Consider the following 15214-nt stretch of genomic DNA (forward strand, 5'->3'; position numbering starts at 1 on the left):
TTTAACCATCTGACAGTGAAAGAAAACAAGCAGATTTAAGAAATATATCACCCCAAGACCTAATTCATTGCTAGCAGTGATGGAAAAGAGCCTGGAAACTCAAATTTAATCGCTTCATGATGTAAATGTGGTTGCATTTCATTCATTTTTGTCTACAAAATACACAAAAACGAGCCAGTAGCTCTATACAATCAATGGAAAAAAAAATACTGATGACTTGTATGGTAGTTGCTGAAACAGTCGTGCCACAATTTATTCAGTCTGTTTTCTTGTAATTAAGCTCCACAAGGATTATTTGCATGAGAAGCATAAAGGCGAGAGCCACAAACTTTCAGAACAAACATATACGACTCAGTCAGGGAAAGTGAGCAAAGAAATTATGGACTCGTAGTCTGGAAAACGTGAAACGAGCTCAGAACGTTTTGCCAGCTCAAAATCCTCAAACTGAAATGCTGGAGCGCAGGTGCATCCTACAAGAGAAAAGTGGTTCTCGAAATCCCTAGCTGGATTTTTAACTGCCTTCATGTCATTTGAAATCCTAATGTCCTTGGTTGGGAACGAACCAAACCAGACATTTGGAGGAACCGTGTACTGCACTCGTTGATTATCAGCAACTGGATCAGGACCAATGCAGGTCAGCTTGATACTGCCATCCTCGTCATTTAATTCCAACACCTGGAACAATTAACGTTGACAACCAAAAGATGGGGAAACACTACATAGCCTCTAATTTAATGGGAAGAAAAAAGATTTTGTTGATATGGATGCTTGTGAGGTAGATTATGAGGAAGCAAGATTACCGCTGAAGCCTCCACTATGAGCCCACCCTCTTCCCATTCCTCCCCAACCAAAACATGATGCCCTTTGAAAGGTATACATATACATATACATACATACATACAAACACACACACACACACATGCATGCATGCATACATCTATTAAGTACAGCAGAAAGCCACAGGAAGCTTTCTGCCTTTCATGATATCAAGGGAGGAAAAATGAATTTGGACAAGAAAGCTTGCTCAGATATCAAGTTGGAGACAAACTTAGTTCAACTTCTGTTGGAATCATCACAAAACTTCGTTACTCTTGACTCAATAAAACTTTTCTGACCAACAAATTACATGTGGAATGAGATTCATTTGAAAGATTGGTCAATGACAGAAAGTTTTGTTTGTGATGATCTAGCCAAGTTTGACAAGTTCCAGCCAAAAGCAGTCAAACAGCATGAAATATTAAAGCCAATTATTGCAAAGAAAATACACAATTTAAACTCACTGAAAGAGGCTCCCCAACGTAAAAGTGCCAAGTTTCTGCACATGGAATTCTGTGAAGGTGAGACACACTGCCTGAAGGCAGCAAGAAGTATATGCAGGTACTGATAGGCCGATCAACCTTGTCTGTCAAGAAACCAAAATAAGGATTCTGGACGAGAAACTGGATAAACAAAGCCATGTGGCAAGACTAGTTGACATTTAAGAGTTTGATTTAGCTAAGCAACTATATGCATGTGGAACTATCTGAAACAGACTCTAAATCTCCATCTCTATCTAGTGGGGGGAGCATGAAATTTTCTTTACTCAGGGCACAATTTACATTGCACCTAAAAATACATTTTTATCTTGTTCATATCTCACACTCGTAACATTATTGGATTTGGTTTTCCTAATTTCAAAGTTGGCATCATTTTAGCTTCACTATATTTTGAAAGCTGTTACATGAAATAGGCTAAGCAGACACAACAAATTCATACATATTCAATATTATAGAATTGAAAACAGATGCATTTATACTATTTATGTTTGGTATCTAAAACTTGTTTAAAAAATGTTTACATACAATACTAATGTTTAGAAATTAATTATATGCAACATTAAAATATGATGACCAAGACATAAGAAAATGAACAAAGTGCAATGTTTTATATTTTATCTAAATGTATATTAAACTCAGTAAATTGTAAAAGTTAAAGGACTATGGTTTAATTTTTGTTAAGTTCAACATTCATTTACACAGAAATTGAAATAGCATGCCCATGAAATCTAAGGAAAAGTTTTGAGAAGTTATGGATAAATACTATAAATTTCTAATGAATGTTAGTATTTCTTTGATGTACTCTAGTGGGGGCACAAGCCATAACTGAATTAAATTTTTCAAGTTTATACTTAACGTAATTGGTCAGTAGGGACGCTCTCAGTTCAAAGATAACAACAAAGTATAGAAACGACAGAGCACCCCTCTGGAACCAACCTCACAAAGAGCACAAGAAACTCACAGCTCCTTCATCCTTAAATTCATGGAGCACCATAACCAGTGACGGAGGAAGAGGAATCTCCAAATTTCTCTTTACCTATGAAATATTCCATTACTGGTGCTAATATGTTAAATTTGAACCGGATTTTATAAATTTTGGAGGTTTCAGTCAAATCACTCCCTCGTTGAGTTAGCATTACAGTTGTATTCAAGCTCAAACAATCATCACATGAAAACATCATAATTTTGACTTATACTTTAAAGCTGACCATCGGGATTCTTCTATTTCTTCTTTTCTTGGCTTCGGCAAAATTTTCTGACTCCTGATTATACAGGAAGACGAGCAATATCATACTAATATACATTCATTAGCACCAATATGTTGTGCTGCAATAATTATGTGACCTGTACTGTAAACGACAAAATCTACCAAGTTGCTGCAGCAATAAAGTAGTCACTCAAAAAACAAAATAAAGATCGCCAATTCAATCCACAATCAAGATATTAGTGTTGCAGGGACTAAAAATGACGCATATCAGAATAAACAGGGACAAGATCAACAAGCCAGGAGTGAAAAGGGGCAGAGAAGATTTACAACGAGAGGGAAGTTGAGACTTGGAGAGAATGATGGAAGTGTCCCTCATGGTTTCAGAGTAAAATCCACCTTCCGGGTGGGGCTTTAGATTCAGCTTTGCTACGATCTTTGAAGTTGTAGCCATCTTTTCTCCAGCCTTCCTCTGTATTTTTTTTCACAGTGCAAACCCTTAGAAGTAGACCAGCTTGCCAAACCAGGACGAAATGGGGCAGCAGGGCAGTTGCGGCATTTTCTTTTTCATGATTTAAATATTGGTATATCCTGCCTGTCATATCAATTTCGTTTCTGCAAGAGCACCAATTTTACATGATTTTCTACACGTAACTCATACTGTGCATATATGAGAATTGAAGGTCATAGCATAACTGGATTAGTATTATGCATATAGCAAAAATTATATGCAAGCATATCTTGTTTCTATATAATTCTCAAAATCTTTTGAATCTACAACTCAACTCAACTAATAAGGACTCCGTTTGTATTTGAGAGTTTTTCAAAAACTTGTTTTTCATTCACAATGCTACAGTAAAAATTTTACAAAAACAACTTCAAAAACACTCATATCCAAACAAATATTTTAAAAACAACTCCAAATATACAAAAAATAGGTCATCTGCAAATCGAGAATAATAAGGTCATCTGCAAATAATTCTCGATGTGAAAACACAGAGCCTGGGTTAATCTTTGAATAGAATCTTTGAATAGAAAAAAGAGTGGATTTGCAAGTTTCCAATCTAACATCTCTAATAAAAAATTAAAATTGTTTAATAGAGTTAGTCACCTATATGGCGTGTGTACTATTAAAAATGATCGTTGTGATCCATTATCTTTAGGATCGTATTCAATTTTATTCATAATTATATGTTACTGCATACCAATTCAGGTGCTATAGTTTCTTTTTTCCTATTCATGTTTTTTTTTGTTTCAGATGTAGACTTGCACTGCACAAAACTGATTCCATTCGGGTTTCCTAATTTTCCATTTAAAGTTCTATATTGATTTTATTTTGTAAAAGTAAGAGTTTAAATTACTAAAAGGACAAAATTAGATACGACCTTGAAAATAATTAGAAACGATCAATTTTAACGATTCACATGCCACGCACATTACTAACTCCGCTAGAAATTTTTCGTTACTAGATTGGTTTTTTTCGTTTTTTTAGAATAAAAATAAGTGACTAAAATGATTGCGATAATAGATAAGGAACAAAATTGACCAAAACCCCATAGCCGAGAGACCAAAATGGCCAATTTCTCTTTAGACGAATGTCCTCCATTTGACACGGTGTAACAAGCAGCAGTAACATTTGACACCAAATTGCAAGAGCATTGGATTACAGCAGCGTACATTACACGATACTTGCAAGAATCACTACTACTCAGAAGCATTTCAAGATTCACTTGCCCTTCCGAATCTCCAACATTGAGGAACTTCCAACAAAAATAGTTTATTATTGTTGCTGGATCACTACCAACTTTGCAAGGAAGAACGGTACTTTCTATTATTGTAGCACGCAGTGTCAATAAGAAAAGGTTCCTAAGGAAGAATATCTCCGAAGCTCCTCCCTTAGCTCCCTACGTATTTCCACCCTGGAAAACTCGCTTCATTAGTCCTTGCAAAGAGCCTCCCATTCCTGCACTAACTGCTTCTGCAAGATACTTAGCCTGAAAGAACAAAATTTACAAAATTCAGCTAAATCTTGCAGTAACATAAAAAGCTTTAAGACACAAACTTAGAAACACTCTCAAAAGTGACCTCCTGAACACTCTTTTTTAAATCAAAGGCATCTCTTATTCGTCCCCCCAGGAATGACCATGTATCGCGAAAATCTGTCAAAACAGAGGAAAAAAAATGAAACTATTATCAGTATCTAGTATAAAAGCACACTCTCAAGCTTCAAACCACATTTGCAACTATTTAGGAAACTAAGCAATGAGACACATGAACCAGAAAAATGGCCACCATATGTTTACATTAAGATAGTATCCCAGGGAATAGATATTGTATGAACGATGAAATTAGAAGTATATTTCTTAGGATTTCCTTTCTGGACTGGGAAGAGGCGGTTTTGCGAGACAGAGATCCAGGTTTTAACATGGCAAAGAAAGTCTGACATTGTGCAAAATTATCCAGTTCAATAAGAATAGTTTTCTAAAATATAGACATACCTGGGGAAGCATCAGTTAACATGTATAGCTCAGTTGTGGAGTATATCCCACCAAGAACTGTGCGCTTGACATACCAATCAACATCAGTGGAGTCATCACCAGCAGCATGCCAAATCTCATCCATCAGCATTGCTCGCTGCTTGAAACCTGTTGGGATATTTGCAGGTTGAGCCTGAGCAAATTACATGTTAGAATCTCTAGCGTCACTATATCATGCATAAAGATTCCTAATAGGGAATGGATTCATACCTGTATGCTCAGGGCTTGAGGCCATTTTGATACGTAAGGAGCCTGCATTTCCAATCTAATTCGGACAAGCTTTGCAACACGAGCGCTAGGTATCAAGTCTTTCAAATCCTCTCCCGAGTCAATTACATCAATAAGTCTGTGCAGGCACTCATCCATGAAAAACTGAACATACAGATGATTGGAGGAAGCAAAAGACAAGGTGGTTAGAATGCATTTGGAGCCTAAATTAGTTAAGATTAACAAACATAAAGGTATTTGGGGAAAAAAATTACAGAATAATTAAAACACTCCTTCAAACATGCGTTCTCATCAAGCAAAAATGCAAGGGAATTGAATACAAGAAAAAAAAAAGGACTTCAGCTATTCAAACGTTCAAAAGACACCAATGCTAGTATCCCAAAAAGGTTGCAGAAGTTTCTACAGGAAATAAGCAAAAAGACTTGCGCAAATGCTAACTCAATGTGGTTCCAGCTAAATCATTCTCATTTGGAACACATTTACTACTCTACAAAAATCTAATGCAGAATATAAAAAGTCTCTAGGAAAAGCTTATGTTTCATTTTTATGCTCATATAACTATTAGGCCAGTAGATGAACATTTGCAACTTAATACGCAATAATCTTCAGTCAACAGCTACTCCAATTGTATGCCTATAACATCCGCTTGCAAACTCTGTCTAGACGGCCAAAAATGCTGGTTACCATAACAATAACACAATCAAAGACCACCAGTTTCATCACATTACTTAAATACTTCCATTTACAGTAGCATTGAACAAAGCAATGGATACTTAAAAGCTAGTGTTATAAAGTAACGATGATTATACCTCCACTAGAGCAGCATCTTTTCGCCGAAATGATCCAACAATGGAAGGAGACACCCCAACCTCCCTGGCTCCTGCTATCAAAGCTGCTTCCGTCCATCCCAGTCTAATCTACACAACCCATTTCACCAGCAGAGCATATAAAAGCCGCAAAATTAGAACAATGACCATATAAATCATGTGGGAAAACAAATTATCAAATTTAACTTGATTTAGACATGAATATAGGCGAATTTCCTCGTTAATGTATTTGCCCCAAGAAGCTCAAATGTTTAATAAAGTCAAAGAGCATCAATATCTACAGAGATATACGCACGTATATAATTAATTAATTATGCATATCAGAAGAAAATAGAAAAGGGGGGAGAAGTGCTAACCACGTGATGGAGGGACGCGTGAAGCACGCGCGCTTGTTCATCCAGGTACTGAGTTCTTCCTGGTCGCGAGGTCCTCGAACCCTGACCGTCATGATCATGTTCACGCGCTTTCTCATCGTCATTCAATCCCGCCATCGTCGCTGTGGATGATGATGAAGACGACGAGGCATGGTCAAAATGTCTACTGTTTTTATTGGGAGTTGTTTCGGATGTTGCTGACGTAAGAAACCGAGGCTTGTTATTTACAATTGAAATTCCTTGAATCGAATGATTAGTAACTTTCCGGAGACGGCATAACGCCGGCAATAACCGCTTCGCCGCCGATCGGTACATGGCCAAGTTGCCGTGGTTGGGGCTCTGCTCACTGAGTCTCGTTACTTGGCGTGGTGAATATGCCTTTTCCCCTTTTTATTTTTTGGCTTTTTCAAAAAAAAAATCTATAATTAGGTTAATGGCGCCACGTAGATTTCTAGTTTGGTGGTCACCTGTACTTTTTTTTCTTTTTTTTTTAATGTAAGTAGGAGGTAGGATGTGCAACTTGATCCGGTAATCCGAAAAATCTGATGATCCAAATCTGATCCGAATTAGAGGATATTCAATCCGGTGAATCATATGCAGATCAGATCATATCCAAGTCAAGGTGTTTTTTGTGATTCATGGATATCCGATCCAATCTGCATGTATTTTTTATTCTTTAGAAATTTTTATACATTAAATCCACTAATTTATAATTGTTCTATCTGTTGTTTCTTATTTTTATTTTTATGTACTCTTCCAAAAAAAGGCTTTTTTTGTATATGATGTTAAATTTTTTAAACATATTGTCAAATAATTTGTGAATAAAAAATTATAGATGAAATATTTAATCATATTTGTTTGAGTCAAAATAAGAAAAAAATGTGGAAGTTGCTTTATATTGCAACAAAAAAAGATCAATTTTTACTAAAAGCTCTTTTATGTGATTAAAACCTCATATGTGACTACAACATATCATTTATATGATTTTTGGAAACTCCAATACATTTAAATTTCATTTTATCTTTGAAATTTTTATTTTTTAAAGAAATTTTAAAAATCGAATATAGATAGTGGATCCGGATGCACATCACAAAATGACTTATCCAAATTTTATGGGCCGGATCAATATTTTGGTTCGTAGCCGACACATGAACCTGTCAGGAACACTAGGTAATGCGACGTAGTTTTGAGGAATACGGCGTAGTTTGAGGGAAGCTCACACTTCTGGCAAATATGGTGTCGTTGCACTTAAGAAGTTAGTTAGGAATTCTGTTGCAATTCGTTTCAGTTAGTTGCATGGTTAGTTGCCAACTTCAGACACGTTTGCATGGTAGTGTAAGAAATTTCTATAAATAGCCAAATAGAAGAAAGGCTTGGCAGACAAGATTCATCACAAAGTATTATCAATAAAATCTTTCTTTACTTCCCTCATTTCTCTCTCAATTCATGCAGTCTTCCTCTTCTTATTCCTCTTTATTTTCTTCCTCCGAGAAATCATCAGGTTAATTCCTGACAAGTGGTAATCAGAGCCTTCAATCCTCGGTGCAACTTAGCTGCAAATTCAAATGGCAGACGGTACCAGACTCAAGAATCTGGATGAACAGCTCAGGAAACTTGAGACTAGGGTTCAGATTCAAGTAGATTCCTTGCAAACGGAGTTACAGGAAACTCGAACGCATGTAGATACCAAAATGGAAGAGTTCGACAAGAAAATTGACGCGCTAATGGCAGGAATGGAAACGAAGTTGACTTCATTCCTGCAGGCTCTCAACAGAGACAGAGCAACAACAACTGGAGATTCCCCTCCACCAGAGAAGACTTCTCTATTGACCAATCCACATACCAGATGCAGAGAGTGGGTAGATCAGTTAGCAGCAAGCAAGGAGTGTAAGGTTACAGTTCCAAGCTTACCTAAAGTAGAACTTCCTTTTTTTGAAGGAGACAGACCTCAGGAATGGATCAGAAAATGTGAGAAGTATTTTCTGGTTCATCAACTTCCTGAGGATCAGAAATTGGAAGTGGTGGAAATGTATTTGGTAGGGAAAGCCGAAATATGGTTTCAAGGAATCAAAATGAGCAAGGGACGAACTTCTTGGGAAGGATTCTGTCAACTAGTAAACAGGAGATTTGGAGACAGAGAGAGGAGAGACGAAGTGGAGGAATTCAACAAGCTTCACCAAACCACTAGTGTCAAAGACTACTAGGAGAAATTTGAAGAACTGAGTTCCTTGATGCTAATCAGAGATCCTTACCTATCTGAATCCTATTTTGTTTCCAGCTTCATCAGCGGTATCAAAGAAGAGATCAGGCCGATGGTTAAGATGTTGAAACCTGCTACCTTAATTGAGGCCTTCGAGATTGCAGAATGGCAGGAACAGTTACTGGCATTAAATGGGAGGAATACCAGAAACTCTAGGACTTGGGAGCCTGGGGAAAGCTCCAAGTCCCTCAGTGCTACCTTCACAACCAATCCTGGGGGAAAGGCTTAGAACAATTTGGCCAAAGGAAGTTGACTCCAGAGAGTACAAACCAGGAACATAGGAAGATCTCTCCTCAGGAGATCTTGCGCAGGAAAAACAATCATCTGTGTTTCAAGTGTGGGGAGAGGTTCAGTCCAAGTCACCAGTGCAAATATAGACACTTAAACCTCATTCTAGAAGAGGATGAGGAAACTGAATTTCTTGATGCCGTTGGAGAGCAGGATGAGCAGACTGGCCATCCAGGGCAATCCGTGGATATATCCTTACATGCACTAACAGCCTCTATCAAGAGAAAAATCCTAAAGTTGCAAGGGGTATTGAAGGGACAAACTGTATCTATTCTGGTGGATACTGGTAGCACTAACAGTTTTCTGAATGCAGCTTTACTGGAGACCATGGAGTTAAGAACAGCTAGGATGACACCCTTAAAAGCCACCATTGCTGATGGAACCATTATTTCCAGTGAATTGTTTTGTCCAAATGTAATATGGAGTATCCAGGGGTACAACTTTAGTTTTCCCTTGGTAGTCATGGGACTGGGAACGTGGGATCTCATACTTGGAATAGATTGGATGGTGCAGTACAGCCAAGATTTGTAAAATCGGGATCCCACGTCGGATCGATTTTAATTTCACAGAATCGGATCGTCGGATCTTAAGATCCCACCAAAAACTCCTAAATTTACTAAATTAATGAATTTAAAATTCATATACCATTTTATACATCTTAAAAGATATCAAATAAATAAGTTACTCATAAATATATAGTATTTTTTACTTATTATCTGACAAGTAATAAAGAAGAGAATATAAACCTGTTATCTGTCATGATTTCAAGTCTTAAAACCAAATGCTTCACAGTTTACACAATCATAATTTCAAATATAAAATAATCATCAACCTTCACAAATACTAAAAAGCCAAACATCCAAAAAGCTAACCATCAGTTTGGTTGGAATTTAACAACGGCAACGGCAACGAGTATCAAAAGTTCCTCAATGGTAATAGGTTTTGGGCTACTGCTTTTCAGTTATTGGCTGATTAGGTTGCAGTAGGAATCTATGAGATATTTTTCATTTTCTTTTTGTTACTATAATGGATTTCTTTTTTTTTATCAATTTTTTTCCCTTGCTTCATGAATCATGATAGGATCGGCTGATCTCTAAAGCCAAACCGCCGCCAAGCACCGGCCAACAACCGTAGCTGATGACATCAGGAAACATAATAGTAGTCCCGAAAACTTCGGAAGTGTATCTCAAATGCTTCAAATCATCTCCACCAATTTTAGTAAAAGCAAATTTTCAATTGAAATTCAAGTTTGTACAAATCTGAAAACCCGCTACCGTCACCACCAATTGCTGGAGCTTGAAGCTTTAAAGCTTGAAGCCTTGAAGCTGTCGGCTGTAGCTTGTGGGTTCTTGGTAGAAGTCGCAGCGATTTGTCTTGTGGGTTTGTGGTAAGAGCTGTAGCCGAAACTTGAGGTGGTTTGATGGTTTAAATTAGGGATTTGATTTGGACAGCGGAGAGGAGAAGAGAAATGACAATGATCTGTTTGAGAAAAAGATGAAGAAGACCCGAAGCTTTTTGACGGAACTTTTTGACTTTGAGGCAAAATTTGTTAAAACATTGCAACTAAGGCCTGCAATTCTTTGATAAATGACAAGCCTACCCCAAATATTTTCATTTACTTGCAAAATGAGCCTTGTATTTCACAAATTAGCAAAAATTTGTGGGATCGAAGTAGGATCGTAGGATCGTACGATTCTACACGATCCTACCGATCCTATGTAGATTCAAGGAATTTGCAATTTTGAGTACGATTCGGATCGATTTTGATTTTTCGGATCGTACGATCCTACGATCCGGATCGCGATTTTAACAACCATGAGTACAGCCCTATCACTTTTGATTTCTAACAGCTATTGATCAAGCTATCAGAAGAAGGAGGCGAAATGGTGTTAGAAGGGGTAGCTGAGCAACCCTCAATGAAGCTAATCAGAGGTAAAACAGCAAAGAAGTTCATGCAACAGAAACACAGAACCATGACAACCGAATGCTCTGTGTCTGAGGAGGGCAACTCGAATAGAGTAAGTCCACTTCCTAGTGAAATTTCTGAATTATTGCATGAGTTCTCAGATGTGTTTGCTGAGCCTACACAGTTACCACCAGAACGAACACATGACCACACCATCCCCTTGCAACCAGATGCCCAGCCCTTTAAACTCAGACCCTATAGGTATCCACGCTCCCAGAAAATAGAAATTGAAAACCAAGTCTCAAACATGCTTCAAACTAGGATCATTAAGCCTAGTACCAGTCCATTCTCGTCTCCTGTCTTACTGATCAAGAAGAAGAAAGGCACCTGGCGTTTCTGTGTAGACTATAGGTACCTAAATGACCTTACCATTAAAGACAGGTACCCCATTCCAAACATTGAGGAGCTCTTAGATGAATTGTTTGACTCCAACTTCTTCAGCAAAATTGACCTCAGATCAGGATATCACCAAATCAGAATCAAAGCCTATGATATTCATAAAACAACTTTTCAAACTCACCAAGGCCACAATGAATTTCTAGTGATGCCCTTTGGCCTGACTAATGCGCCTGCATCTTTCCAAGCTCTCATGAATGAAATTTTTCAGCCTTATCTCAGAAAATTTATCCTTGTCTTCTTTGATGATATACTAGTCTATAGCCCAGATTTACAATCCCATGCTAACCATCTGAGAATAGTGTTAAGAATTTTAAAATCTTACCAGTTGTATGCAAAGATGTCCAAGTGCATGTTTGTTCAGCTGAGAGTGGAATACTTGGGCCATGTCATATCCTACAATAGGGTTGAGATGGATGCTGCGAAGGTGGAGTGCATTAGAGCATGGCCAGTACCTGAAACTGTGAAAGCCTTGAGAGGTTTTTTAGACCTTACAGGTTATTACAGGAGGTTTGTACAAGGCTATGGGCAAATCTGCAAGCCTTTGACCGAGTTGTTGAGGAAGGATTCCTTTTGTTGGACTGAATCAGCTGCTGAAGCCTTTCAGAATCTTAAGGACATCATGAGCACTACTCCTGTCCTCAGGATGCCAGGTTTTACTAAACCGTTTGTGGTAGAGAATGATCCCTGTAGTAGAGGCATAGGTGCTGTGTTAATGCAGGAAGGACAGCCTATAGCCTATCTCAGTAAGACTTTAAGTCCTAAGAATTTAGGACTGTCTATATACGAAAAAGAGTTGCTAGCAGTTGTGATAGAAGTGACGAAATGGAAACACTACTTGTTGGGGTACCACTTTGTTATTAAGACTGACCATTAGAGTCTGAGGTTTTTGCTAGAGCAAAGGCTGAACACTCCACTACAGCACAAGTGTTTGACAAAACTCCTAGGCTTGGATTACGAAATTCAGTACAAAAAAGGGGCTGAAAACAAAGCTGCTGATGCCTTGTCCAGGAAGGGATTTCCAGAGGAAGACTCTTCAGGTGAAACTTGCGCCATTACTTGTGTCAAACCACAATGGCTGATAGATGTATCTGCGAGTTATGAAGGTGACTCATCATGTCAGGACATGATTGCTCAACTACTGGTCGACCCCACTTCTGTTACTGATTATGAGTACGCAGATGGAGTTCTGAGGTTGAGGAGAAAGATCTATGTTGGGAGTCATGGTGATCTACGGCACCAAATCATTCAACAGCTACACTCTTTTGTAGTAGGAGGTCATTCTGGACAGTTGGGATGCCTGAAAAGGCTAGGTGCAGTTTTCTATTGGCCTCGGATGAGGAAGGATATAGCTGACTTTGTCAAACAGTGCGATGTCTGCCAGAGGAACAAACATGAGAATGTTCCCTATCCTGGGCTGTTGCAGCCCCTACCAGTGCCTAACCAAGCGTGGTCATAGATTAGTATGGATTTCATAGAGAGTTTACCTCTCTCTGAAGGTGCCGACACCATACTGGTGGTGGTAGACAGGTTGACAAAATTGTCCAATTTCATTCCTCTTAAACATCCTTTCTCAGCAGTGGAGGTTGCCAAACTGTTTCTCATACACATTTTCAGACTGCATGGGCTACCAGAGGTTATAGTATCAGACCGATATAAGCTCTTTACCAGTCTTTTTTGGCAGGAATTATTTTGACTAGTTGGTACTCAATTGAACCTCAGCTCAACCTACCATCCATAAACAGATGGTCAGAGTGAGCGTGTCAACCAGTGTTTGGAAACATATCTGAGATGTATGACTAGTGATAGATCCCAGAAGTGAAAATCTTGGCTACCTTTGGCCGAATGGTGGTACAACACTAATTACCACACTAGCCTTCAAATGACCCCCTTTGAGGCCCTTTATGGTTATAAGCCTAATCAGCTGCCCTTAGGCTTCATTTCTGATACCATTGTCCCTGCAGCTAGTGACCTTGTTAGGGGTAGACAGGCTATTTTACAGATTCTTCGCCAAAATTTGACTCAGGCGCAGCAACGTATGAAGTATTTTGCAGATAAAAAGAGGAGTGAACGAGCTCTGGAGGTTGGTGATATGGTCTACCTGAAGCTTCAGCCTTATAGACAGCAGTTAGTAGAAGTGAGGCGTTCCTTGAAACTTGCCTCCAAGTACTATGGTCCCTTTCCTGTCGTTGCTCGAATTGGGGAAATAGCTTACAGATTAGAACTGCCACAGGGATCCAGGATTCATCCAGTGTTCCATATTTCGATGCTGAAAAAGAAAATAGGAGGTTCTCAGGAGGTCATGCCTGCACTGCCACTAGTTGGTCCTGATGACCAGATTCAGGTTGCTCCGGAAATGGTTCTCAAACGAAGGGCTATTCTGCGAAATCAACTGCCTGTGTCGCAGGTTCTAATCAAGTGGATTAATCTGGGATTCGAGGAAGCCACTTGGGAGGATCTTGACTTCATCAAGAACCAGTTTCCAGAATTCCATCCATGAGGACAAGAATGCGCTCAAGGGAAGGGTATTGTCAGGAACACTAGGTAATGCGACGTAGTTTTGGGGAATACGACGTAGTTTGAGGGAAGCTCACACTTCTGGCAAATACGGTGTCGTTGCACTTAAGAAGTTAGTTAGGAATTCTGTTACAATTCGTTTCAATTAGTTGCATGGTTAGTTGCCAGCTTCAGTCACGTTTGCATGGTGGTGTAAGAAATTTCTATAAATAGCCAAATAGAAGAAAGGCTTGGCAGACAAGATTCATCACAAAGTATTATCAATAAAATCTTCCTTTACTTCCCTCATTTCGCTCTCAATTCATGCAGTCTTCCTCTTCTTATTCCTCTTTATTTTCTTCCTCCGAGAAATCATCAGGTTAATTCCTGACAAAACCCCACTGAGGCGAGCGTAAGTGGGAGGTATTCAATTTAAAACCTCTCATTTATACTCTTTTCTCCCTACCACCCAACCCATCCCTATCCTAATCTATTTTGTCTTTCTGCTTCTTTAATATTTTTTCCCCTGCTTTCTTAGTTTGCTGGTGACTGGTGAGAGCATATATATTGCATTTTTCTCCCCAGAAAATGCCCCACCTTCCTTTCAGGCCACAAAATGTCCCTCCTACCAAAATAAAAATTGAGATGAAATTCCTTCCTAAATTTCTAATTAGTAATTATGAAATTAGAAGGAAGATGAGATCTGCATTGCTGTGCCATCTAGTGAGCGAATGAAGAATCAAAGTTGAAATAGAAAAGAAAAGAGAATTTGTTGTTGGCAGACGAGATGTTAAATATAGTAGTGCAAAAATAAGAGAATGATCGATTCATTCTCTCGCCAAACCAAGAAATGTTCCATCTTACACCAAAAATATAAGAGCAAAACTCAATGTATGACTAAAAATTGAATATGTATCGTCTCAAAATAGAAATTGTGATGATTATACTATTCACTGAGAATAGGGCAGAGAATTAGGGTTTTGCTTCAAGATTATAGTTTTGAAAAATGAGCTGTAATCCTGGAAACTGCAAAAGATGAAGCCAAGGACGTGAGTGGAAGAGAAATGGAGTACTGTTAATCATGTTCAAGTTGCATAAAAGGAGTACTGTACAAAAAGCAAAAAAGTGGGTTGAAAACACATATAATAAGTTGGGATCAAACTCCCTCTGTTTGTTTCTAAAAACTCTACGAAGGATGCCACATTCTTTTCAAGATGCACAGAACCAGCATCTCCACATAAAAAGCCATTAGACAAGAGCTCATCACATTCCCTGGCAGCTTTCTTTCAGAAAGCTCTCAAGCATTTCTTTTGTTGCTTGGG

General features: G+C 38.4%; 2 protein-coding genes across 2 annotated transcripts; both read right to left on the bottom strand.

The window, feature by feature from the left end:
- Positions 1–80: 80 nt before the first annotated feature.
- On the bottom strand, positions 81–3064 carry LOC113774904. The gene is made up of 3 exons (XM_027319555.1): positions 2851–3064; positions 1281–1402; positions 81–675 (listed from the first exon to the last, which is right to left on the bottom strand). Exons 1-3 carry the CDS (start codon positions 2972–2974, stop codon positions 352–354), a joined length of 570 nt encoding a protein of 189 aa, XP_027175356.1. The 5' UTR covers positions 2975–3064; the 3' UTR covers positions 81–351.
- Positions 3065–4061: 997 nt separating this feature from the next.
- On the bottom strand, positions 4062–6856 carry LOC113774498 (ubiquinone biosynthesis protein COQ9-B, mitochondrial). The gene is made up of 6 exons (XM_027319026.1): positions 6469–6856; positions 6095–6202; positions 5268–5429; positions 5019–5190; positions 4606–4679; positions 4062–4514 (listed from the first exon to the last, which is right to left on the bottom strand). The coding sequence occupies exons 1-6, from the start codon at positions 6799–6801 to the stop codon at positions 4425–4427; spliced, it is 939 nt and encodes a 312-aa protein (XP_027174827.1). The 5' UTR covers positions 6802–6856; the 3' UTR covers positions 4062–4424.
- Positions 6857–15214: the final 8358 nt, after the last annotated feature.

The sequence above is a fragment of the Coffea eugenioides genome, chromosome 6 (genome assembly GCF_003713205.1).
Source record: "Coffea eugenioides isolate CCC68of chromosome 6, Ceug_1.0, whole genome shotgun sequence".
NCBI classification, from domain to species: domain Eukaryota; kingdom Viridiplantae; phylum Streptophyta; class Magnoliopsida; order Gentianales; family Rubiaceae; genus Coffea; species Coffea eugenioides.